This window comes from Vipera berus (assembly GCF_964194415.1).
Source record: "Vipera berus genome assembly, chromosome: 4".
Taxonomy (NCBI): Eukaryota; Metazoa; Chordata; class Lepidosauria; order Squamata; family Viperidae; genus Vipera; species Vipera berus.
In genome coordinates this window covers 93,833,962-93,859,859 of record NC_138206.1, presented here as the reverse complement: position 1 = coordinate 93,859,859, position 25,898 = coordinate 93,833,962, and the positions used below count along the sequence as shown (strand labels likewise).

The 25,898-nt window shown below is 34.7% G+C and overlaps 1 protein-coding gene across 8 annotated transcripts in view; it reads left to right on the top strand.

The window, feature by feature from the left end:
- Positions 1-24,926, top strand: part of ARHGEF7 (Rho guanine nucleotide exchange factor 7) — a gene marked incomplete at its 3' end in the record, with an annotated part of 96,725 nt that extends 71,799 nt beyond the window's left edge. For 5 of the 8 annotated variants that reach the window (XM_081327490.1, XM_081327486.1, XM_081327485.1 and 2 more), the window contains 3 exons: positions 17,467-17,566; positions 20,584-20,638; positions 22,565-24,926. In XM_081327490.1, the coding sequence (XP_081183616.1) occupies positions 17,467-17,566; positions 20,584-20,638; positions 22,565-22,687 (278 nt within the window). Of the gene's footprint in view, positions 1-4,526; positions 4,742-17,466; positions 17,567-20,583; positions 20,639-22,564 lie in introns of those variants that run through there. The other 3 variants (XM_081327491.1, XR_014026418.1, XM_081327487.1) reach the window with 3 other exon arrangements.
- Positions 24,927-25,898: the final 972 nt, after the last annotated feature.

Genomic DNA, 25,898 nt, shown 5'->3' with positions numbered 1-25,898 from the left:
TGGTACAACTGTGCTAAGTTGGTGCTTGTCATTTAAATATATTTTTATATACCAATATGTATAAGGTGAGAGAAGTCTTATGTGAGCATATTCTTTTTAGTTCATGCAAGTGTGTCCTTACTGAGACACAAAACTAGTGCAAAATGCTTTTTGCTCTTTTCCCTTTTCTATGTATATTTTATAAGTATACATAGTGCAAGAAATTTCATTGCATACATCAAAAAATACTGCTTTCATTTGTGTTTCTCTGCAATGGGAAATGATAATAGTAATTTGTTGCACGGCTTCTTTTTTCAAGATTGCTAATTTTATTTAAATAATTCTTATTTTTAAAATCTTATCGCCATACAATTTAACAGAACTTCACAAAAGCAAGTGGAGTTGGCCTTGTACTTTGGGAAGGTTGGCTGGTTTGTATCTAATAATTCCTAAATATTAACAATATTTTAAGAGATTGGGCATTGAAAATACATTCATTATGAGTCCAGGAAATTAGATCATGTTTCAGTGTCCCTTTAGTGTCCCTTTACCTCTATGTTCACATTCTGCCTGTTCCTCATAGTGCAGATCTGGCAGTTCTGCTAGTAGCACCATCCTTTTGTCATTTTAGAAGTGCTGATAGGAAATGCAAGTTTAGCATAACAGGAGGAACCATAAGAAATAGGACAAAAGATACTTTAAAATTTTCATATGGAGAAACATTATTTGAAAAATAACTTGTGAGACAGGAGATTTGGAGAAAAGTAATAGCAGCTGGCTTTTCTTTCCTTTCATCTATTTCTTGTTTAAATCTCTGTTCTACCTTGACAACAAAGTTGTATGCAGAAGTTTAGGTAACCTGCTGAAACTACAATTTGCTGAATCCCTGAGGGAACAGAAATTGATGCATGTAACTCTCTACTGTGAGAAGTAAATGACATCTTTCTGTGAAATTGAATGTATCTGTACCATCTATGGGTACTTGTTTACTAATTCAGAATGAAAAAAAGTGAATATGGCAAATGCAAAACATACACTTAGTTTTCAAATGTGTATAGTCAGCTAATAATCTCTCTGTTCATGGTTTAAGACTTTCTTTTCACTGCTCCTTTCATAACTTCTCTAGCTCAAAAATGTTCTTAGGTCTCTTACATGGATTGTATGTTTGAGATTTGCCCAAAGATTTTCACTAAAGACATAGTACTGTATATAAATATTTATCTTCCTTTCCTGTGACTGCTTCTTGGTTGATTTGGTGTAGATGAATGCGTAGATAACCTTGAAGAAGACATGCAGGAGCAGTTAAGGAAAAATAAGACAAAACTGAACCCTGGAAAAGGAGATGGCTTAGGAAGGAAACTCTCAACCCTATCTTGAGTCTGCTTGGTACAAAAGGCAGAAAGAAATTCTGGCTGGCTTTCAGGATTATGTCCTTTACAATAATAAGCAGCATTATGTAATTCCTGCAGTGCCTGTTTCTTGACCTGGCCTACCTTTAAGGACTAACAGTATATTTTGGTGCGTTGTCTTGCCAAATTATATCCAACCTATTTTTACCTATTAAACACTATACAGTGGTACCTTGGTACTTGTCCATAATTTGTTCTGAAAGATGTGATGAATACTAAAAGCGACGACTACTGAAAAGCCACGTGTCTTACCATGTGGCCTGTAATTTAGAAGAAATAGTTGCTCACGAGGCAGCTGATGTCAGCAAGTTCTTCCTGGTGCGTCGACTACTGGGAGAAAGATGAGTGCCAGGACAAGATTTCTGCTTCAAAACTCATCGAATACCAAATTTGACAAGTTTTGATGCAGTGGAGTGCTGAGCTATCACTGTACATATTACATTAGGCTGCCAGAAATATTTGGAAGCTGTTATTTCTGCCAATGGCAGGTTACAAAAATGTCTGGAAAGACATCCAAACTTCTGTACCTGTCATATTCACTGTTCTGTTTTGAATAGCAAATATACATTCAAATTTGCAGAGATATGTCATTTTTAATTTTGTTCCATGGAGAGTTGTGTCAGCTTTAAGGAGTCATACAATTTGAGTATGATGCCTAAATCTCTGCATATAACTCTATTTCTATGGGCCTTTTCACAAGATGAGAATATTCTGCTTCTTTGAACACAGTCCACATATACAGTAATCTTTCCTGAGTTTCACCTTTTTGGTGGGACAAAAGAAATACTTTTGCATGGGAAATATGCCATTCATTGCAATTAAAATGATCATATAGAATATGATTGCACACAAAACTAGTCTTACTCTTATTTTTGAAGAAATGTTACATTTTTTGGATTAAAGTGCTTCAATTAGTTCATTATATATTTAAGATTTTTATGTTAATTATCTATTTGTATCCTGTGCTTTGGATCTCCAACACAGGAGAGTTTAAGTATTATCCTGTAGAGGGCAGGTGTAGCTCAACTCCTTACAATTACATGGACATACCCTATCCATCCATGTAATTGTTTCTGGCAACAGTAGTGTTGTGCATTGCCTGTTTCTGAGGTGGCTTTGAATATCTCCGAAACAAAAGCCTAAAGTCCTAGACTACCATGCTGATATCCATCCATGTATAACTAGTCAGTAGGGGCTACTTTATTACTTGTTTTATGAATTGTTTTTAACTTTCCTGATCTTTGTTTCTTTGTCTTCTGTAAAACTGCCCTGCACTTCTTGATTTTGATGTATTTTACCTTATAAGGAAATAGGGTATATAGCTAATATCCATATTCTTTCTCCTGAAACAGAATGGTCTTTTTCCTTCATTATATGTGGACAATGTGTCGTCACAGAACAGAAGATTTCAAGATTTCAATTATAGGCCTATAAGTCTATTATAATGTGAAAAGACCATTATATAATTTTGAAAGGATTGGAAAAGCAGTAAGAAAATCCAGTTCCATTAAGCTCAGTGGCAGCTTGTCCTAAATATCACAGTGAATTGTCTGGTTTTGTTTCACCCATGCCCAACTCCATTTTCTATAGAAGTTAAAGGGACATTTAGGACAGTCTCAAATGGCCCTGTTCACATGTGCAGCTTATAGAAAGCTGACTTGAGAGCCTAAGGAGAATGAGGCAATTCTATGCAGTAAGCTACTTAATGAGCACATCTCCCCATATGAGTTTTGACTACTGCAAACCTTCTTTGTTGGGGAATTCATATCAGTGTCACTAAAAGGTTGCAGCTATGTGGATAATGCCTGGGTACAACTGTTTTGGACACTGTATATGCAAATTGGGCCCAAGTGTCTTATGTCTTTACTTTCACTAAATCAAGCTGATTAGTATTAGCTACTGGCTCAGTGGGTTAGGACGCTGAGCTTGTCGATCAGAAGGTCGGCAGTTTGGCGGGTCAAATCCTGAGTGCCGCGTAACAGAGTGAGCGCCTGTTACTCGTCCCAGCTTCTGCCAACCTAGCAGTTTGAAAGCACGTAAAAATGCAAGTAGAAGAATAGGGACCACTACGGTGGGAAGGTAACAGTGTTCCGTGCGCCTTTGGCGTCTAGTCATGCTGGCCACATGACCACGGAGACGTCCTCGGACAAGCGCTGACTCTTCAGCTTTGAAACGGAGATGAGCACCAGCCCCTAGAGTCGGTAACGACTAGCACGCATGTGCGGGGGAACCTTTACCTTTACCTTTTTACTTACATAAATAGTTTTCAGTTTCTCTTGGCATTTTTCAGTTTGAGAATTGTTTCTCTCATATTTGCACATTCTCTTTTTTAAATTAAAAGTTCCTGGACCAGTTAAATTTTTTCTCCCATGCTTCTGGTCTGGAATATTTCTATAAAAATAAGTTACTTATGATAGGAATTTCTGATAGGAATTTTGTGTAGGATGGCAAAATGCTAACAACTCCTAGTCATTAATTTCATAAGGACATTCTTCCAGTCCCCCCAGGAAATCATTCCAGATACAGGTGTATGAAGAAAGCTCTGATCAAAATTGGCATTTAAAGGGAAAATGTACTAAATGTACTAAATATGGCTAGGTAATATATTTTTGTTCAATCTGCACATTCTTCAAATGTATTGCATCCCCAATGCCTGAAGTTGCAAGTTGGGGAAAATGCATACAGCATTCTTGAGCAGATTTTTTTTTCTTCTGGAAATATCATCTAGCCCAACTTTAAGAATCGATTCAAAAGACTTAAAAAAAAATCTTAATGTAATAATTTCCACCACTTTTTTTAAAAAAAACACCCTTCATGTTAAAGTCATGGTTTCTTAGAACATTAAAAGCAACATGAAAGCAAATGCACATTCTAAGCAAGAGAGTCAAATTCAGAGAGTTCCCTTTTTTCGTCTTTAAATGTATGTGCCAAATATATTTTGTAGATAAAACCCAACCAAAATAGAGACTTAAAAGATTTGGTGCTTTTTTAACAATATTTTCTCTTTTCCTTTTCTTCCCATCACCTTTTGCTTTTATTTTCATCTGTTTTGGTTGTGGCTTATCCTGTATGTCCTCCTCCTCATCACACCCGATGCCTGTCTCCATCCTCCCTTTCATTTCACCCATACATCCTTAGCATGGCAAGGCACTGACCTGATGCATAATCACGTCTTGGCTGATGATGACCAATCCAGTCTAGATTCCTTGGGTCGTCGCAGTAGCCTTTCTCGTTTGGAGCCTTCCGACCTCTCTGAAGACTCTGACTATGACAGTATATGGACAGCTCATAGTTACAGAATGGGCTCTACATCTCGTAAGAGCTGTTGCTCCTATATCTCTCACCAGAACTAATGCACTTCTGAGCTTTTCTTAACAAATGCTTGTTGTATCACAGCTTGCTTTTCTTAGACGTTTTCTTGAAGTTCTTTGTCTCTTTTAATGTGATATTTTAACAGTCTTCTGGAGAAACCTCTGACTTCAGTCACACCTTCTACATTTATGGTATATTTTTTATATTAAGATTCAAGTATTGGTATGTAGCTGTGAATGGTTTACTCTTTTTAAGATTTCAGTATAGCTACAGCACTTCTCACCACCCACCCTGATTCTTGCAATATACTGTATACTTGTTTCTTGAAACAGTACTTGTGCCATTCACATGAATATTATTAAGCCTTACAGTGTTTAGGTTCATACAAGTTTTAAACAAAATAAGTAACTTAAGAATAGCAGCTTAAAAAACCTCCCACCACAGAAACCAAAACTGCCAGAAATGAGATCATCATATTTTGATGTTTGTGATAAATGTCTAAGTTAATTTTTAAAACAACAAGCAGATTTAGTATATTACTAATTAATACTGCATCATTCTACCTACATTTCCTAAATTGGAAGAATCAAAAACTGAGCAAGTGAGTTAAGCATGGAAAACTTCAGGACTGCAAAACACTGTTCTGAGAGCTATTAGAGCATGTTGAGTTTTGCTATGATTTTTGCTAAGGTAAAGAAATGATACATTCAAGAATTTGTGCAGCCAGCTCAGTATAATGCAGTAAAATATTTGCAAGTTTCTCTGAGCTGCAATATCACATTGAACTGTAGCTGGCATGTTAAATGTAGATTTTATGACATAAGTCTACAGTAATAAATCATAGGTCACTTACTGTATTGTACTACAGGAGACAGGCTAATTTCTGTCTAAATATAAACAAGTTAATACATTCCTTGGGGGTGGGGAAAGAAAAACCCAAGTATCCAGATTTTGGAAGTGCCAAAGTCGTATGTTCCTACTGGCAATTTAAGCCCATTCTGTTAAAATTGAACAGTAGGGGTATATTTTCGTAGTTTGTTTTTTCATTGAAATGTAAATAAAACTGCATTAATTTCTCTATAAGCACACTTTTAAAAGTCATCTAAATTTCCATCAGTAATACTCTTACAAAGTTTTGCAATGTTTTCTGTGTTTAGCTCATTAACAAAAGGTCTTATATTTCATGAGAGGGTTGCTGCCAGAATTCATTTTAGAAAAGAAAGCAGTCTAATGGTATTTTAATTGGTACAAACAAATCTTCAAAATATTACTTTTCAAGGATACTGAATTTATCAAATTCTGAAATTACTTTTCAGTTCAGCAATTTAAGTTACTACTTAAATTAATTTAACCAAACAGACCAATTGTTAGAGTACCAGTCCTTAGAATGCCACAGTTATTGAACCTGTAAATATGAACACAATTTATACTGCTCAGAGATTGGATAGTATATTGGTTAATAGAAGCAGTTATTTGAGCTGATATACTGAGAAAGTAAATGTAAATTTTTTTGAATTTAATTCTACATAAACCATTTCATAAATACATGTTTTTAAATGAAAGTCTAAGGTAACGTATTTACCTATTAGCCATGAAATAAGTGATGGATTAGTGAATTGGGACCCTAGGCACAAAATGTAATTTTGTGCTACATTGCTGAAAATGAGCTGGCCTAAATATCCATCACTGCCTCCAAAATGGCATAATGAAACGGGAAGCTGAACCACTGTAGAGCCCAAAGGAAGCTAAGAGCAGATTAAGTTTCTGTGACCCACAGAGATCAATCAACAGTAGCAGTCCTTAGAGGCATTGGCTTCTGTTCTGCAAAACTCCCATTAATGTCGCATTAAATTATTATGAATCTTCCAGTAGCATTGGGATTAGGCTTCTATTAGGAAATGAGATTCTTAATCCTTTCCATTGAGGCTGGTTTCCTTTTCAAATACAGCATCTTTCCATTACGAGCACCTGAACAGAAGCAATTTGAGTGTGGAAATGACTGGGCAAAGGAGTTAATAGCCTCCCTTGCTGTTTTTCTACTCAGATGTATCTTTCCTTGCTGTTTTTCATACATACAAAAAGTTAGGAAATTATATGCTTTTGCTATATAAAACCTACTGTGAAGACACAGTGGATATGGGAACATTTGTGTATTCCATGTGGGTGAACAAGGTTTTGTAAGCCTCCTTAACGCTTATATTTTCAAAGTTTAATAAAGTTCAGTATTATTCATATTGTGTTTTTTAATTAAAAATGAATCAAAAATACAATGTGAATAATACTGAACTATAGGTCAATGCTGTCATTCATCAAAAGTGTTTTGGTTTTGAAAGTTTTTTTTTAATAATGGGTAAAGGCTTTTATAATACAGTATTGTTTTTATGACGTACTACAAATTTGAATTACTGTGGCTGCTCTAAAGCTTTGTATTCTTTTTCAGAATGTTTATTCAAAATGTTCAAAATTTCCCACTATAAATTCTTGCAAGAACTGTGAACCATGGGATGGGATCTTTATAATAATTTTCTTCAGTGTAACTATACTGTTCCCTATTGGTGTTTTTGCTGTTGGAAATTGCTGGCTGTTTTGATGGATTTGAAGTTCTAATGCAACAGCATTAAAAAAAACTTTCCAGTGTTAACATTGTTGTATTGTATTCAGCCTGAAGTTTTAGTTATTATTTTTATGGAACCTGTATGATAACACCAAGTACTTTATGTTATGAAATGTACAGTCAGTATTATAATGAATGAGTTAAGAATTAGAAAGTAAGTGTGAACCGTTGTGGGTCCTTTTCATATGGCTTAAATGGTATTGCCATTCAATTAGTATTTACTATACTAACTCTTATCTATATTAATTTTGTGTTTTGTATGATCTTGCCAAAACACAATATATTGTGTACATAGTGATATAAAAATATATGTATATATAAAGAGAGAGAGAGGCTTTGCATTTTATTTGTGAATGGAAAATTAAGTTATAGACATTTGAAAGCAAATATAGATGTATATCTGAATGTGCATTGTATTGTACAGCTTGTATTTAATTGTATGTGGTAGCATATAACAGCTAAATTGTTTTTTTAAGTATTTGTTATGTACATTTTAATACATTTTGTATTTACTAGTTTATGTTTTTATTGAAGTTGTTATGCCAAAAAAAGAAATAAGAGAAAAAGCAAACTGATTTAAAATATTGTTTTCTTAAAATAATCTTTTGAAGGTGACCAGAATGGAAACCAAAAATAAAATAATTAATTTAGGACTTGAGTATATCTGAGTAGCTGCCTTCTGTATTTTGAGGGATTATTTCATGTTGAAACAGATTTGTGTTAGATTTCAGATTTTTAGCTTACTGAAAATCTGTTAATTTACAGAATTATTTTCTAATATTATAGAGGAGAATCACATTGGTTTCATTCAAATGCATTAACAAAACAAGGTAAATCTTCCCTGTTCTCCACCCTTATAGAGCTGCCAAGGTACTAAAACCTTGCACTGTAAATTAAGAATTTTTTATCAGTTTGTCCAAATCATAAAAGTAACTATGGTTAATTTAATCATGTTAGTAAAATCAATCCTGTTTGATAAACTGACTTTATATTTGCTTCTTTCTTTTTTAACAATTAAGATGAATTAGAGTTCATCTATGTTAAGATGAAATAGTTGAGTTAGAAAAAGAAAAGATAGGCCAGAGAAAAGCCAGGTTTTTTGTTAGTCCAAACAAGTACATCAAACATCTCATATATACATATTTGACATGGGTCAGTTCTTGAAGTGGAAGACACCTGTATGGTATCCAGGGAATATATATATTCTGATAGTTATTTCATTAGGTTATTAATGGGATAAGCAGAAGTGAATTCATAGTACAGTTCCAAATGAAAGAGGGAAGATTTGCATATACGGTAGTGCCAATGTGGCATCTCTGAAAAATTGGATTGAGGCATGTTCATAAATGCTCTCTTTAATTAATTTGTAAGATTATCAGCATACTACCTGGATTTGTAAAGTAATTACTGCCTATATTGTTGTTATTAAACATTTTATTTGTGTGAACCAGGGTAACTGCCCCAAGATTCAGATATGCAAACATTCAGTTATCCTGATGGGTTGGCAACCCATCTATACTAATCACAATTTGTCTTATTTGTTTTTTATGTGAACATCATCAGTTAGGGATTTATGGTCTGGGTCCCATTTTGAAGTATTACTGTTCATTCCTAACATGAAAAGAATGTACGTTTATCTGAGAAATTATTTTTTGAATTATTGAAGTATTAGGAGCTATCATTGTAAATATACAATATTAGCAATGTATATTGTTATGATGCTGCAATCATTTGTATATTTAACTAGTAAATATCAAATGACAATATTTATGAGTAAGTATTCATATGACCAGGCATTGAATTTTATTAACTTTTATTGAGTCTATGCCCAGTTTTATTCTTAGTAATAAAGAATATTTTGTAATCTTGTTTGCCTTAAAATGGTCTCTAGTATATCTGTTTAGTAACACAGATTTTGATAGTTATTTTCACAAGAAAATGTTCATAGTTAAAAATTGAACATGATGGATTGGAAGTATAAGATGAAACAGCCACAGTAAGTAGAATGAAATGAATAGTAAAACAATGTGCAAATAGGTGTTTAAAATATTTTTTTTGTTAAGATGTAAGTGCAGATCTCAAAGTTTAATTACTACAATTAGTTTTTATAGTCACCTTAAATAAGTAACTTTATATATTGAACATTTGACATTGAAAGTGTCTGAGAATTAAATAACATGACTTTCTTAATTTTTTTTCTAATGTTAAAGGTGATTATTTCTCACAACAAACCTCTTCACCTGTAGTTCGATAGTATTCGCAGTGTACCTTCTATTTCCAGAAACATCTGAGGGTGGGGAATTTCAGGGGAAGACAAAGAAGGCTGTAATCAGTGAAAGTAAGGTTTGACCTTACAGTAAACACAGGGAATTAATCATTTTATCAGGAATTTTTTAACTGGATTTGAAAGTTGAAAGGTGGATTATCAACTTATCAGCTTGATGCACATGCATCATGAGGTCTTAGTATATTTAGTTTGGGAACTCTGAGAATAATTCCTTTACTAGTACATTTAATAATGAAAACTAGTGATAAATGATCTTGCTTTTCAATTAACACTATATAGCTTTAATTCTCTTTGTAGCTACATGGGGTAGTTCATACAGCCTATTTGTTCATTTAATTTAGATGTACATCTCCTCTTTTATTCAGAAGTTCAAGGCACAATATACACAGTGTTCCTTTTACTTTTTTCCCACAACAGCCATTTCATGGCATAGATAGGGCTGATGGGCAGAGACTGCCCAAAGTCACACTGATTTTGGTTGAAAATCATTACCAGATCATGCTGATGATTTTACTTAGGATATCCTGCATGAAAAAGTGTCCCTGTCATTTGCTTTATCATATATTTTATTTGTTTACTTCTTGAATTAATTTACCATCAAGAGACAAAAAAGGAAACAAGCCAGCTGCTTTATCTACAGATGTGCATCGGTTGTTCTTGCTATCTTTAGTTTGGATTGTGCAAGATTCTGTACTTTGTAATTAACTGCATGATAGTGATGCATTTAAGCTAGAGTGATTTTGATTATTCCCTTCCACTGAAAACTATGTCCTCAACTCTTGATTGATTGCATTTCAACTGTCAAAGGATTGTAGATGCAGAAATTATTTTAGGGATCTTTTCTTAATTGGTTAATTATTCCAAAAATGCCCTTCCTCTCTTTTTTCTGAAGGCCATAGCCCTTATTTGTTCCCTTTCCCACACCTGAGTCACTCATTAGCTGTTCTCAAGTTAAAGTTTTTGTCTCTTATCCTGAGCTATTTTTAATTGTAGATACAATTTGACACACTTTGTCAAACATTCTGTCTTGAATTAGCCCATCATTTATTGACTACTGTTTGCTATTGACATGCCCCTTCCCATAAAGTCTGTGAGTTGTGAGAGAGAGCAAATTTTTAAACTGGCCTAAATTCAAAAGTTCCTCAATTGGATGCTGTGGGTGAATGAGAGGGTACGCTGTGAAGCAGGAGGGAAATTTCCTCCATATCTCAGAACCACTCCCACGTTCCTGTTAGCTGTTAGTAGTCCAACAGTTATTGGGGGAATAGTAGTTCAGTGGGAAGGTTTCCTATTGCTTCACCCCATAATCATACCCCGAACGTCACCTCATTGACCCCATGCAAAACAATTTACAAAACCCAAAGAGCATTTTGACTTAGTATCAAGAGACTAGTGAATACTTTTTGTCCAGCTGATGATAGTTGAGGAGGGAATAAAACAGCTTTACTTAACGTCCTGCAGATGGTCAATTTGTATTGATCGATTTGTATCGATTTTACATGAAATGTTTAAAATCTTACAGAATTAAGAATATATAAATATTGTAATTAAGAAAATATTTATGTCAGGACAGAATCAGCAATGGGGCAGCAGTTTTTAAACTGATATTTCTCTTGTCAGTTCAAAGATGGATAAATGATACTTTCAATAAGCCCCAAATAAGAAGACTGAGACACTACACTTAATCTTAGTGAAAAGGCTGAGAAGTGATGGATAACTGAGATCATTTTTTTATTATTGATATGAAAGGCTCACCTTGAAACCCCTTCTGATTTTAATAATTTGTATTTGTTTTGGCATTCCATCTTTTTAAAAATAAAATTCAACACATATATTTTAAATGGTATAAATTAAATAAAATAGAAATACATATCCATTTCATTTCTGTGTTTATACTAAATACAAATATTTATACAAATTTTGGCAGAACATTCTGAACTATTAACAGAAAAGAAATCTAACTGCAAGAATGGGAAGAAATTAATGAGTTGCAGGGCTTTTTTCCTCATAGAACGCTCAGAATGGAGTTCCGGCACCTTTTTTGGATGGAACATGTGGGAGTTCCGGCACCTTTTTCTTTTACAAAAAAAAACACTGATGAGTTGTATATAACCACAAACAGTTTTGACATCATATAAAATAGCTTCTGAATTGCTTTTTGTTCAAATAAAAATAAATAAATAATCCATCGTAACCTATATTAGGGGCTTACTCATATAAGAATGTCCTATACTTCTACAGATTTAATTTTATATGATAGGTAGTCCCTGATTAAGAACAATTCCATTCCTTAACTCTGCTTTAACCTGAATTTGTATTTAAGTCAGAACTTGTACTTAAAAACAGATTGCATAATTACTAAAATTGGCGGACAGCATGGTCCTTCCTCTGAGCAGTGAAATGCTGAATGTGTGTAATGTTTTCAGGAAAACAGGCTGTATATTAAAAACATGTGGCGTCATGGTTCCTGAAAGCATTGTGCAGTTTCAGCTTAAGTCAGATATTCTTAACTCAGAGACTATCTGTATTTAAGTGAAGCCTTGATGGGGCCTGCTATTATATTGATTTTTCTTACAGGTTTGCCGAAAGAGTTTCATCTCCCTTTTGTTGGTGCTCAGTAGAGATTTATACTTATGTACAAAAGAGTGCTTCTAAGGTTAGCCTTAAATCCACTGGTGGTATTATTTTAGTTTAAGTGAATGTATGCTTCTAAAATAATTTTCTACAGAGCTTGAAAATTGTTCCATTTCCTTCCCCCCCCCATTTTCTCTCATTGTTCTCATGATTTAATTGGAACTTGATGGTGTAAGATGAGGACTTTGAATCTTGTGAACGTTAATTTTGATATATTTTAAAATGGATGTCTTCAAATAGATTCTAACTCTGCATATATTATAATTTATCTGATTGCCAAGTTGAAACCAGCTTTGTGGACTTCTAATTCCATTTTAAGAATATTCTTTTTTTAAATGTATGATTGCTTTTCAAAGTTTCTTTTTTATGGGATGATATAGTACTTTAATAATACTAGACTGCTAGTTTGAATGTGAATAAAATGAATATGCTTGTGTCCTGTGTTCTGTATTTACATTAACTTAGCCTATTATTTTCATTGCGGACAATACTATCATTAATTGTGGGACAGCTGTGAATAGTCGCTGCAAAATCCTGAGAACTGTTGCTGCTTCTTTTAGGAGTTCTGACATTGTTAGCTGAACAGGTCTGAATGCTCTGAAGGATCTTTTTTGGCTTGAATCCAAAGTGCTCTATCTCCCTATTAAAGCTTGGGTAACTTTTCATGTAAGTCATTTTTTCAAGGAATAATAAGTTGCAATAAAGTATTGCAATCGGTACTTCATCTTTGTTAAATGTCTTTAAGACTATTTGTTAAGAAATGTTATTGTTGCATTCAAGAGATCCTGAAACAGTGTCCATTGATAAAGTGGAACCAATGAAAGAAAGTGACCAGTTTCTAGAAATTACCTTAGATCAGGGGGCCCCAACCCCCGGTCTGTGGACCGGTACTGGGCCGCAGCATGGCAGCAACTGGTCTGCACAAACAAGCAAAGCCCCATCAGTGGGATGCAGGCAGCACACAAAACCATGCACTCTCCAGTCTGTGGAAACACCTTTCTCCACTGAACTGGTCCATGGTGCCCAAAAGGTTGGGGACCTCTGCCTTAGATGGTACTTTGATCCCTGTGGTCTCCTCTTCTACATCTCCAAACAGATGTATCTGAGTTCTGGACCATATTGTGCTCATAAGTATAGCTACATTAAGACAATCCAAGCCCGCATTATCTTATTTACAGATTTCAAACATGCACACATAATAGGCTGGTCCAATGATACTACTAAATAGCATAAAGCAATTTTATATGCAGTCTTGTTTAATACAAAATGTAGATCCAAAGCTTTTTACAAAACATGGCTAGTGGTTAAGCTTCAGTATTATCTCTTAGGCAAGCAAAATTTAAAAAGAAATGTGTAGAATAGGAAAAAAATTAAATTCAACAAAATATGGAGGGGAAAAGCCTGCATGTTTTCATTTCTGCTTTTTGGGTTGCTTAGAAGTGCATTACTTTAAGCAGAATAAACATAGGCATGTCCATCATCAACTCCTGCATTTCATATCTTAACATTTTCCTCACAGAGGCATGAATCCACATCAAGAACTTCAAGGACATTTTCCAGCATCGGGTTTTAATATAAGTTACATGTAACTTTAGAGAGTTTTCTGGATCTGTTGGAAGTAGAAATAGTTTTTTCAAAGCTCCATAGTATTTGTTTCTCAACAGCAATTATTAGATTCATGCTACTGGTATTATCAAAAATATAGAAGAATGATTTGGTGAGATATACAGTAACTTCTGATGCATTTATTCTATCCAATATTGTTACAATATTCGATTAAACCTCTTTTTCTAAAAGAATGAAGCTAGCAGGCCTAAATCTTGAAGACTGACAGAAACAATAGGGCAGACATTGGAAATAAATTGCCAGGGTCGCAGAAATCTACAGAGGAACAAGATTATATACTCTACTGGGGCTGTGATCAAATGTAGACAGTAGTCCTTACTCTTGGAGTTCGTCAAGTCATCACAGATATTTGGCAGAATGCACTAATTATAACAGCCATTGTGTCTTATCAAATGTGTTTCCTCTTTTTATATGTCAGTTATCTCTAAGGAATATTTGAGTGTGAGTGCTTTGTGATGTAAATGATTGTGCTTATTAATCTCCCCTAGCATAATTTAATGGGTATGCTTATCCCAAACACATTTCTAAATTCCTGGCATGCTGTAATTAAACTAAAGAGTTAATTTTTAAGGAAGTAAATTGGGACCCTTTGGGGAAATCAGATTGTTAATGTTTAATCTGGTTAGACCTGTGAGGGCAAAATGGGAGTGAAGTGTGTGCAAGTCTGAAGTAGGCAATTCAAAAAGCCTGAGAACCCATAAGCTTTCATACATCGTAATTTAATAATTGAAAATAAGTTTTCAATCTGAAATGCCAATGAAATCTTGATTTTATACATAGGGGATATTTATATATACCTCATTTTAGGGGTTCAGATATCACAGAATTTGAGAAACCTTGAGCTAGAATCATTGCATTGTTTCTTTTCCATCATGCAAATGCAAGAGAGTCTTTACATACAGTAGATTTCTAGATTGTCCATACACAATCTAATATATAACTTACCAACCGTGTCACAGGTTGCCTGATCATTCTTTAAGAGGAATAAAGGAGTCCTAAATACCAGCCGTTTATTTTTCAGGGCTTGCAGCAAAAAATCTTTTACTGGACAATGTTACTTCCTGAAACATTAAACCCATGTTGTGTTATATTGCTGTCATTATAAAGACACCCAGCTACAGGTAATAATGTCCCATCTAGTCAGATTTCCAGCTTACCTAGATCCATTTTATTTATGGTTGTAATAATCCCATTATTATGGTGATTTTATTTCCCTTAACATGGCTAAGTTTTGTTTTACTATTTTTAAAATAAGCCATGATTTGACTGTTCCAGTATTATAATTATTGGGGTTTACTGTGGTTTTTTTATTTGCTGTTTCATAATTTGTTCTTTTTTTCCCTTTGAGCTAATAAATTATTAAAGTGCTGCTATCTACAGACTTGTTGCAGATCTTGGGATTTTTATCTTTGTCTTTTGCCTTTATTTCTGCAATGAGGTTGAAACTAAAGGTAACATTAAGAGGGATGTTTTTAAACATGCAAGTGGAAAGTACTTGGGCAGGTGTGTTTATGTGATAATGAGGATTATAACAAGTAGGAATGGGAGTTTTTGCTTTGCTATGCTATATTGCAGAAGGAAATTGCCATTTTAAAAATTGTATTGCATATTGGAGTTCAGTCACGTATTAGTTATATTTTACTGGATTTTTTGGCAAAACATTCCCTGGTGAAATTTCCTTCTGTGTGGAATCAAACTTTAAATGTGTTTCTATATTGAGTAATATGTATTTGCAGCAGAAATGACATTTTCACATGGTCTCACATACTTCCAAGGAAGACTGGATTACGTGATAGTGAATTAATTGAGGCTTACATTAAAAGAATATCATCAACCTCTTTGAAAACATGACCTTAAATACCTTATTAAATGTCTTTTTTATTAATTTCAATGGAAATAAATACTCTTTATTTAATGGTTAACTTGATTGTGGTGCTACTTGTAAGATAATAGATCTCCACCCTTAGGCTTAATATTAAGTGAATTATCTGACACTCAGATTAAGTTAATTTTTTTCTCAGGAATTAACGTCCTATTTTAAAATAATTGCTATTTTTCTAGCAATAGTTTTATATACTCTTTAGTTTTCTCTTGTAAACCAAGGATTGTGCCTTCATTACTTAATTTCAATCCATCTCTTGCTTTCTGCCATGTTTTAACATTTGAAATAACTTTTCTGAGTAGTTTGAGTAACTTAACATTAAAACATTGTTTTATGTAGTTTGCCCTTCAGAGTTAACATCTGTTTCACTACCAATCGCTATTTTTTCAACCTACTTGTCCTTATTTTTAAATTTTTATTTTGAATTTACTTGCATTATGTTTGTACCATAAAAGTTTTGTTTTAATTCTATTTACAGAATTAATATTTTTAAAAATATTTTTTAACATTTCTGACTCACTTTGTATTATAATAATCGTTTTCCAGCTACATAGTTGGTAAGTTGGTACCTTGTCCAATGATAAATAGAATTTTACTTCATGTCAGGTATAAAAAAAACTGTAGAATCAGAGATGCTATTCCATTGCAGTAAAATATTGCAATCACAATGCCTATAAAATTAGTATTTTATAACATATAATTAGTTATATAAACTAACTTTACAGGTGTTGTGGTAATAATATTTTCCTGCAGTGGAATAGGACCTCTGAATATGCTGGTTTTGTTCTTAGTTGAGAATGTTATCAATAAAGTGCTAGTCTTTTACCATGGAATAAACAGTGGAAAGAGAAGCAGCAAATGGTTATGTTGGCTGGGGATTATAAACAGTGATATTTAGCATAGGGGGACACAAAGATGTGAAATATTATTTTAAAGTATGGTGACCATACATCTTTTATTATAAAAGACAATCCTTTATTTCAGAAAGCTGTCTTTTAGATCTATTTTTCAAAAAATTACTATTGTCCTTTATTTTGATTATTTAACTTCTAACATACAACATGCTGAATGATGCATTTTTGTAATATTTTTCTTGGATTTGCTCTTAACTTTTCCTTTCTAAAGCAAAGTTATGAATAGAAATATTAGTTTTTATCCTTAACATCTTTCAGATTTGCCCCCTTTTCAGGTTTATCCTTTATTTTTTCCAGGAAAATATGGTTAACATACTTTTAAAGACATTTAAAGTTCAAGACATTTAGGCACTTGAAGTCAACTCTAGTAATATGAATTGTGTTTGATAGCAGTAAAGTACCATTTGAATTTTGTTTTTATATATAACCAGGTTTAGAGCTATCAGCAACGTCTTCAATCACTTTCTAAAATAATCTTCGCTGAATGTATTTATTAATCACAATAATTTCTTGAAAAACAGAATATTTCATAATTACTGCTTATTATTTTACTAGCTTTATATCTAACAGCTGCACTAAGTTTAATTTGGCAGTTTTTGCCTGATTTAATGCTGGTTGAAAAATTTAAATCATAGTTTGTCAACCATTCTTATTGAAGCCAATGATAATAAACTTGTAATATTGACTGTTACATATCTATAAAATAGAGCACAAGCAAATAAAAAAATCAACTGCTCCTATGAATATTAATTCTAATATCTGCCTAAAAGTATGTTTTGTCTTTTAATTCTATTATCATGTTATATTAGACTCCCGTAAAGAATCTGCTCCCCAAGTACTACTTCCAGAGGAAGAGAAAATTATTGTAGAAGAAACAAAAAGTAATGGTCAAACTGTGATAGAAGAAAAGTAAGATGATTTCTTTAAAACAGGTTTATATAATTATATATATAATTTTATATGTTTTTGTACAATGTTATAGTAGAATTTATGCACTTGTTATGTACATATCTCAGTAATAAGGAAGTATGGAATATACAGTCAGATAGCAAAAGTAAGTACACCCCATAGAAATTGTTGACTTTTTCATCATATTTCAACATACAGATATTTAATCTTCATATCAACAATATTGATAAAGGGGATCTAATATAACATCCTGCACCATTTACACTGTGTACTCCATTTGTTTAAATAAATAAACATAATAAATAACAATTGCAACCACTTCTACGTGGAACAAACATCATGTCAGATAAAAACCAGGATCCATGAACACCGGCTAGCAGTCAAATGCCACGATCCCAAATCCCTAATTGCTACCCACACTGACACCAAACAACACCAAAATCATCAGCCACACTACCACTCGCCATGCTTCGGAGTTCATCAAAGCCTGGCACTCCACAAGCAATTCCATTAACAGACACATTGACCTATAACCAGCCTATGAACCCCTCAGAATCCAAATCAATCTAACAGCCATCTGGAGACAGCAGCAGCCCTCAAGCCCCTCCCCCCAGCAGTTCACTTTCCAATGACCTTGACCTGATATAATCTCCCCATCACATGACCCATTACCAGCCTCCCACTGATGACTCACTCCTGATCCACTAATTCACACCCTCCAATGACCCTGACCTGAAGTACTTTCCCATCACAAGCCTCTCTCGGATTACTCAAACCTGGCCCATCACAAGACCCTCACTTGACACTCCCACAACTGAAGCCCTTATATAAGTAGAACACTGACACAGATATTCACCAAACACCACTGAAGATGTTACCTAGCCTGATAATGAAACATTTGGAAACCAACCCTCAAGCTCGGAGAACGAACCTTCACCCTCATAATAAATAAATATAGATTTCATATGTGGAAAAAGTAAGTACACCCCTACATTTCTTTCTTCCTCGCTTTCCTAAAATTCTACCTTAGAATCCCGTGCATCAGTTGAGGTGCCAATGATTAGAATATTGCCTGAGAGGATGAGGACAAAGCTGTCTTATTGAAACCTCAGACATTTAATTTGATTTGCTCTTTGTTGCTGAAGTATCATCATGCCTACATTCGAAAGAGCTCTCTTCCAGATTTTCAGAAAAAAGGTTATAGATGCCTATGAGTCTTGGAAGGGATTTAAAAATATTGCCAAGCAATAGGATATCAATCATTCCACAATCTGGAAGATCATCTATAACTGGAGATTTCAAGCAACTGCTAGCTTGCACAGGTGAGGTCGTCCCTATAAGTTCAGCTCAAGAGCAGAACAGGATGCATGAAAGAAGTCTCTTACGAATTCCAGAATTTTGTCACCTGATTTACAGATGGCTCTCAACTTTATTCATGTCAAAATGCATGGCTCTATCATTTGAAAAAATGCTGCATAAATTACTTTTACATGGGAAGTATGCCAGGAGGAAACCTTTGCTGCCCAGAAAGAAATCGGGGCAAGAGAAAGTTTTTGCTCATGAACACTTAGGCAAAATTTATAATTTCTGGAACAATGTACTCTGGACAAATGAGGCAAGCTAGAGTTATTTGGACACAATACCAGAAGGTATGTTTGGCAAAACTAAAGACAGCCTTTCACCAGAAGAATCAACACCAGCTCTAAGGCACATTGGTGGAAATGTTAATGATTTGAGGCTCCTTTGCTGCATTAAAGCCTGGTCAGCTAACTCTCACAGAATCCACTATGAATTCTTCCTTGTACCAAAGAATCCACTATGAATTCTTCCTTGTACCAAAGGGTGCTTGAATTCTTCCCTTGTACCAAAGGGTGCTTGAATTCTTCCCTTGTACCAAAGGGACGCCATCTGTCAGCTAAAAGTGGACTTTACAACATGTTAATGACAACAAACATTCTAGTAAATCTATCAAGGAATGGCTGAAAAAAGAGAAATTGAGTTCTGGAAGGCCCAAATCGAAATCCCATCAAAATGTCCTGGGATGATTTGAAATGGGTGGTGCATGCAGGGAATCCTTCAACCATTGCACAGCTGAAAAAATTCTTCATGGAGGAGTAAGGAAAAAACCCCAGTCAATGTCAAAGGCTGGTAGATAGCTATAAGAAATGCCTACTTGAAGTGATTTCTGCTTTAAAAAAGGAGTAATACTAGGTATTATTGCCAAAGATGTTCTTATTTTTTCCACAGAAGGAAATGGCAGATCTGTTACGTTTTTATTGAATGATTGTACAGTCATAGTTTTCATAGGTTTTTTTTGTTAAATTACATCAACTTTATCTTTAAATGCTATTTGAATGAAGGTAAAATACTGATATATCCCATATGTTAAAAACTTTACATGGGGTGTACTTACATTTTCATGTGACTGTATATATGTATATCCTCTTGAAATTTATTACTTAATTGCCTGAAATGAGGGTCATCAATCCACTGTTGCCCATTTAGACCAATTCTAGTAATCTTGGGTTCTCTAACTTTTCTTTTTGCATTTTTCTTCCTTTGTCCTTGTGCCAGCTGGGAATTGATCAGTGTTGTGGTAAGGTGGCATTCTTGAGTACCCTGGGATTTCTTGTTTTTATTTGTATGTAGGATTGCAGATGTTTTAGTGTTGGTAATTGTATTGTTTTTATATAAATGCTGCTGATTTTTTTCAAAAAACTTTGCAACTAATAGAATTCTCTTGAACAACATTTGATAGCAGATCCCTCCGTAATCCAAGTTACTTTATAGTAATTAGCTTAATAAGCTTACACCCCCTCTGATGCCTCCAAAAGTCTTACTTAAAGAAATACCAGAAAAGCCCAAAATTTACTGCAAATGGGCAGGTTCAATAGTTTCTCCTGTATCTTTTTCATACCACATTATATAGTTTTTGATGTAAAATCACCTGCATTGATATGATTTTTATATAGCTTTATTTACATTTTGTGAACTTTTATCTTAATTTTCTGTTTTAGAAGTCTTGTTGACACAGTATATGCTTTGAAGGATGAAGTACAGGAATTAAGACAGGTTGGTAAAACATACTATATTTCACAATTGAGAATAAGTTGATAGAATACGGTAATTATGTCAAAAACAGTGGGATTTTTTAAAAAGTGTGCATTAGAATTGGTGGTAGAATCAATATGTAGTATCAGTACTGCAATGAAATAGAAATTAAGTAGCTTTCATGCACAATTGATTGTACAGGTAATCCAATCTAATATTACAAATCTTGGCCATTTAAGTTATGTGTGTGTGTGTGTGTCTTTGTAGTTTATAAGTAAAAATATGAATATGAATTGAATAGTTACATACAAAGGACAGGTGCCCCACAAAAAAAGAATGTCTTTGTAGTCCTAACAGATGGTACTGTTTTAGAGAAGTAGGTTGGCTGATATTGTTGTGGAAAGGTAATCCTGCCAATAACTTGATCTAGTGTTATGTCACAATTCATTAGTGATAACCAGCACTTTAAATTACATCTGGATTTTTTTATTTGGAATCACCACATTTGTATAGTAGTGGTACTACATGTGTGCATTTACGTGGACTCATAATTACCTGCACCATTGCATTCTGCAACAATTGTAGCTTCTGCAAAGAGAATCCTCCCAAGCACAATCCAGTTTAAGACTGTCATCTCCCTATCATTCCACCCAGCCACTAAGACCTGACTTGGACTATACATCAAAGCCTCAGGAACAAATTTCCTTGGGAATCCTATTAGCCACATTTCACCTCTGGGACAGATCAATTAGTCCTAACTTCCTGCAGCCAGGGAAGGTCAACAGGGAGTGATTCTTCCATTACAAGGGACTGATAACACTATCCCCCAATTCCAGATGACATTGCTATTATCCCGAGATGAAACCCAGGTCTAACAGGAGGCCTGTTGTGTGGATTGGGCCCTCAGTAAACTGAATCAGGTTCATAGTTGCTCTGAGAGCCATAAACTCTTAGTCTGCCTACAAGTCTGTACTTATGAAAAGCTGGATGATGTCCCCCAACATCTTTAGCCCAGTAAACTGCACTGCTGAACCAGATATAGCATCAAGCAACACAAGCAGGAAAGCTGTTACTCAGTAGGGAATAGCAGCAGCAGCAACTCCAACTGATCTCTGAGGCTCAAACTCATGTAGAATCTCACATATATCTATCAGAATATTAGATCATGGATGAGATAGGGATTATTGGAGACTGATCTGACACTGAGCAACACAGCTACAAGGCTCTGTGAAGGCTCTTAAGGTTCAGTGAAGAGATCGGGGTGAGTCAGCAAGTCGGAATGTAGTTCTAATATAAGGCAGCAGGAAATATTATTTGAGGAGGAAGAAATATCTTCCCTTGAGCACAGTAGGTAAAAGGCAAAGGTAGACATGCAACCTGCACAGACTACATTAATTCCAGTTTAAGAAAAATCCACTGGTGAGAGCCCATCAGAGGTTGAAACTCCTGCCACAATGTACTGCTTCTGAGTTTAGCTATGGAGGAATCATACTTTAAAACCTCTAATTTCAGCTAGTAATTGTATTTATCTCACAAGAAAATTCTGGATAATTATTTTGTAAATTAATAGAATCTTGAACATGAGAATTACTTTGTAACTTTGATTCCATATTTCACCATGTTTCATCTTATTTCTGAGTTTGCATCAAACATCAACTGGAGCTCCTCCTAATAAGAAAGATAATTCTTTTCCTAAATGTGATTTGTATCTGCATTTATAACATTTTTAGAGGATTTTACAAAATGAAAATATTATGCTGAGCTCAGAGCAAAACAAACAAGTTTTCTTTACTGATAAATTAAACCTCAAGCTATTATTTCAAGAGAGCACAAATCTATAGCAATATACTCTGAAGGTCTCCTCACTGTAGAAGCATTGTAGAAAATTATGTTTTAGTCATTTAAGGCAAATTGTCATAATGTGTTTTGGTGGTTTTTTTTTGTCAGGATAATAAAAAGATGAAGAAATCGCTGGAAGAAGAACAAAGAGCTCGGAAGGAGCTTGAAAAGCTTGTCCGGAAAGTTCTAAAGAGTATGAACGATCCTTCTTGGGATGAAACCAATTTATAAAAAAAATATATATATTGATTTTTTTTCTTTCTATTGAAAGACCAGTTGTCAAATCTAATTGTGGAAGCCTTCTGATATTTAGTCAGTGTTGCCTATAGAGCACTACAAACCAGGATTTAACTGGATTGAATTATGTTTTTATATATAATAAAATTCAGTCCATTTATGAAGCTGTCTTTACTTAAGTGCAGATAGTGTGGATCCTGAACTTGACCTATCTTTACTTATTTCCATTCAAACTGCCTCATTTTGCAGTAATTGCAGCAGTTAGCTAAGAAATCCATGCCCCTCTTGTAAATATTTGTAATTTTGAACTTGTATGTGATCAATGTATCAGTACTCATACAGTATTCTATTGTCTTCCTGTAAGCAGCAAACATAGCAGTGGCTGATGCTATGCTCCTAACATATACTGAAAATTATATACTAGTATGAATTTTTTTGAATTTTTCATTCTCAGGCATCAGAAAACATTTTTGGTAATTCCCAGCATATTTCCCAGTATTCAGTCTGTTTTAATAATTTAATTAAATTTATTTATGTCTGTTTAAACTTTCAGACACCATTTTAACATAAATTTTAAAACTACCGACTGTCAATGCAGTAAACTGTCAATTGACATCATTTCATATTAAAGGTAAATATTTTAAAAATCAAGGCTTACATGTTTCTTTTTGGCATGTTAAAATGCAGAATAGTCAGATTAAGTCAAATGTGCTTGCTCTTATTTTAGTGGCTAGTTCTTAGATAATTTGTATATTAGAGTTTGCAGTAGTTGTGCATATATTAAACAGCTGGCGAATGTTCTAATGAATCACTCGGTACTGTTGTCAAAAGAAGTTCAAGTCGATGTGTGAGTTTGTTTTGTGAAATAAATGTATTATTTATTATTTTAGCATGAATATAGCAAGTTTTAGATTAATATACGTCTGTAGTGTTCTAGAGTCAAATCTTAAATCTTATTTTACTGCGCAAATATAATCTTTTTTTTCTTCTACAATCTAAACAAAATAATAATCCCCTGACCTCCATTCTATTTATATATATATATATAAAAACCACACTAAAAATGGCTTTCTGAAAAGTAACCAGCCATGGCTGTAACTTTATGTTGGTTTTTTGAAATGCATGTAGATATGGGAAAATACATATGGATTCTTTTAAATTACATTTTGGTCATGTAATATAATGTTCCAAATAAGTTTGCACATAGTTTTTCAAGATATTTGGTATTTGAAGTCAATTAATGAAAACCTAAACCTAGCTACAGTACTTTAAGAATAACTTTCTGCTGAATTTAGGCAGGTACCGTATTTTTCGGACCATAAGACGCACTTTTTTCCCCCAAAAGTGGGGGGGGAAACGAGGGTGCGTCTTATGGTCCAAAGGTGATCCGTATGGCCAGCCCCAACCTCTGCAAGTGGAGCACAAATCGGCACGTGCTGAGAAACGCCAATCTCACGCTTCTGCACTCTCCCTCGCTCGGTTTCAGCTTCCCTTGCTACAAGAGAAAGCAGGCTGAAACGGAGTGAGGGAGATTGCCAGGAATGCGAATTGGCTGATCTCGCGCTGCTGCAATCTGCCTCGTTTCAGCCTGCTTCTCTTGTAGCAAGGGAAGCTGAAACCGAGCGAGGGAGTTTGCAGGAGCACGAGATCGGCCGATTCGCATCTCTGGCAATCTCCCTCACTCCGTTTCAGCTTGCTTTCTCTTGTAGCAAGGGAAGCTGAAACCGAGCGAGGGAGTTTGCAGGAGCGCGAGATCGGCCGATTCGCATTTCTGGCAATCTCCCTCACTCCATTTCAGCTTGCTTTCTGCAAGAGAAAGCTGGGCTGCAGGACCGCCTCCGTGGGTACTGCTCTAATGCAGAGAGGGAAGGACAAAGAGGGAGGGAGGGAGGGAAGGAAGGAAGGAAGGAAGGAAGGAAGGAAGGGACAATGGGAGAGGGAGGGAGAGAAAGAGAGAGAGAGAAAGAGAGGGAGAGAGAGAGAAGGAGAAAGATTTTTTTTTCTTGTTTTCCTGCTCTAAAAACTGGGTGCGTCTTATGGTCCGGTGCGTCTTATGGTCCGAAAAATACGGTATATACTAAGAATAATGTACAAACTGTGTGTGTGCTAAAAGCAGCTTTCTTATTTTCAATTTTCCTCCTGCTTATTGGATAGTATAAAATTCTATGTTCTGCTTAGAGGTATGATGGCCCTGGAAAAAAAAGGGGGAATAAATCAATTCTTTTTAAATGAAGCCAGTCTCTCAGTATTGGATTTCGTATTATGTGGAGAGAAACATATTCTCCTTCCCTACCAGTCTTTTTTACATTTTTATTTTTTTACATTTCACATCTTTAGCTCAGAAAATTCTGTTGTCTGGAATAGGGAAAAACCTTCAAACTTCAGCTAAATGACCAAGGGTAGGGGAAACCTTCATCGTATTTATACCACATTATAGATTTTAAATTGCTTCATGTAATGGGGTGTGTGTGTGTGTGAGAGAGAATTCAGCATGGCCATACTATTAGAAGGGCAGTTCTGTGTTTGTCATAATTTCTAATTGTACAATTCTTGTATTCAGCAAAATAGTAAAACATGTCTCCCCCATTCACGAAGCATTAAGATTTCAGCTGTGTATTTCTCAGTGATGACATCTTGAAATATTTACTGAAAATTGTCAAGACTGCTGTCATGGCAGAGGGCATAGGTGGATTCTTATTTTATAAAATAGCTTAATTTTAAAAATAAAATTAAGGTGAATGTTACAGTTATGTTGGAACTGTCCAATTTCCTTCAAAGACAGGGTTAGGGGTCCTGGAATTAGAAGGCCCCAGCAATAGCTGACCCAATTAATGAGATAATCAGAAAATTGCCAAACTAAATGAAAATTGGTTAATCATCAAATCCCCCTCTTCGATTTGTTTTATACAAATTATCATTTCCCCCCTTTATTGGTGCTGCTCTTGTACCTCATATGCAGCATAAGAAATCAATTTGAATAACAATTACAGTTAGTCCTTGACTTATGATTGCAGGTGGGATTGGAATTTTGGTCACTAAGGAGTGTATTCATTCTCGGATAGACTACTGCAATGCTCTCTACATGGGGCTGCCCTTGAGGACCACTCGGAGGCTTCAACTGGTGCAGAATGCGGCCGCGTGAGTTGTGATGGGCGTTTCCCGATACTCCCATGTAACACCTCTTCTCCGTGAGCTGCATTGGCTT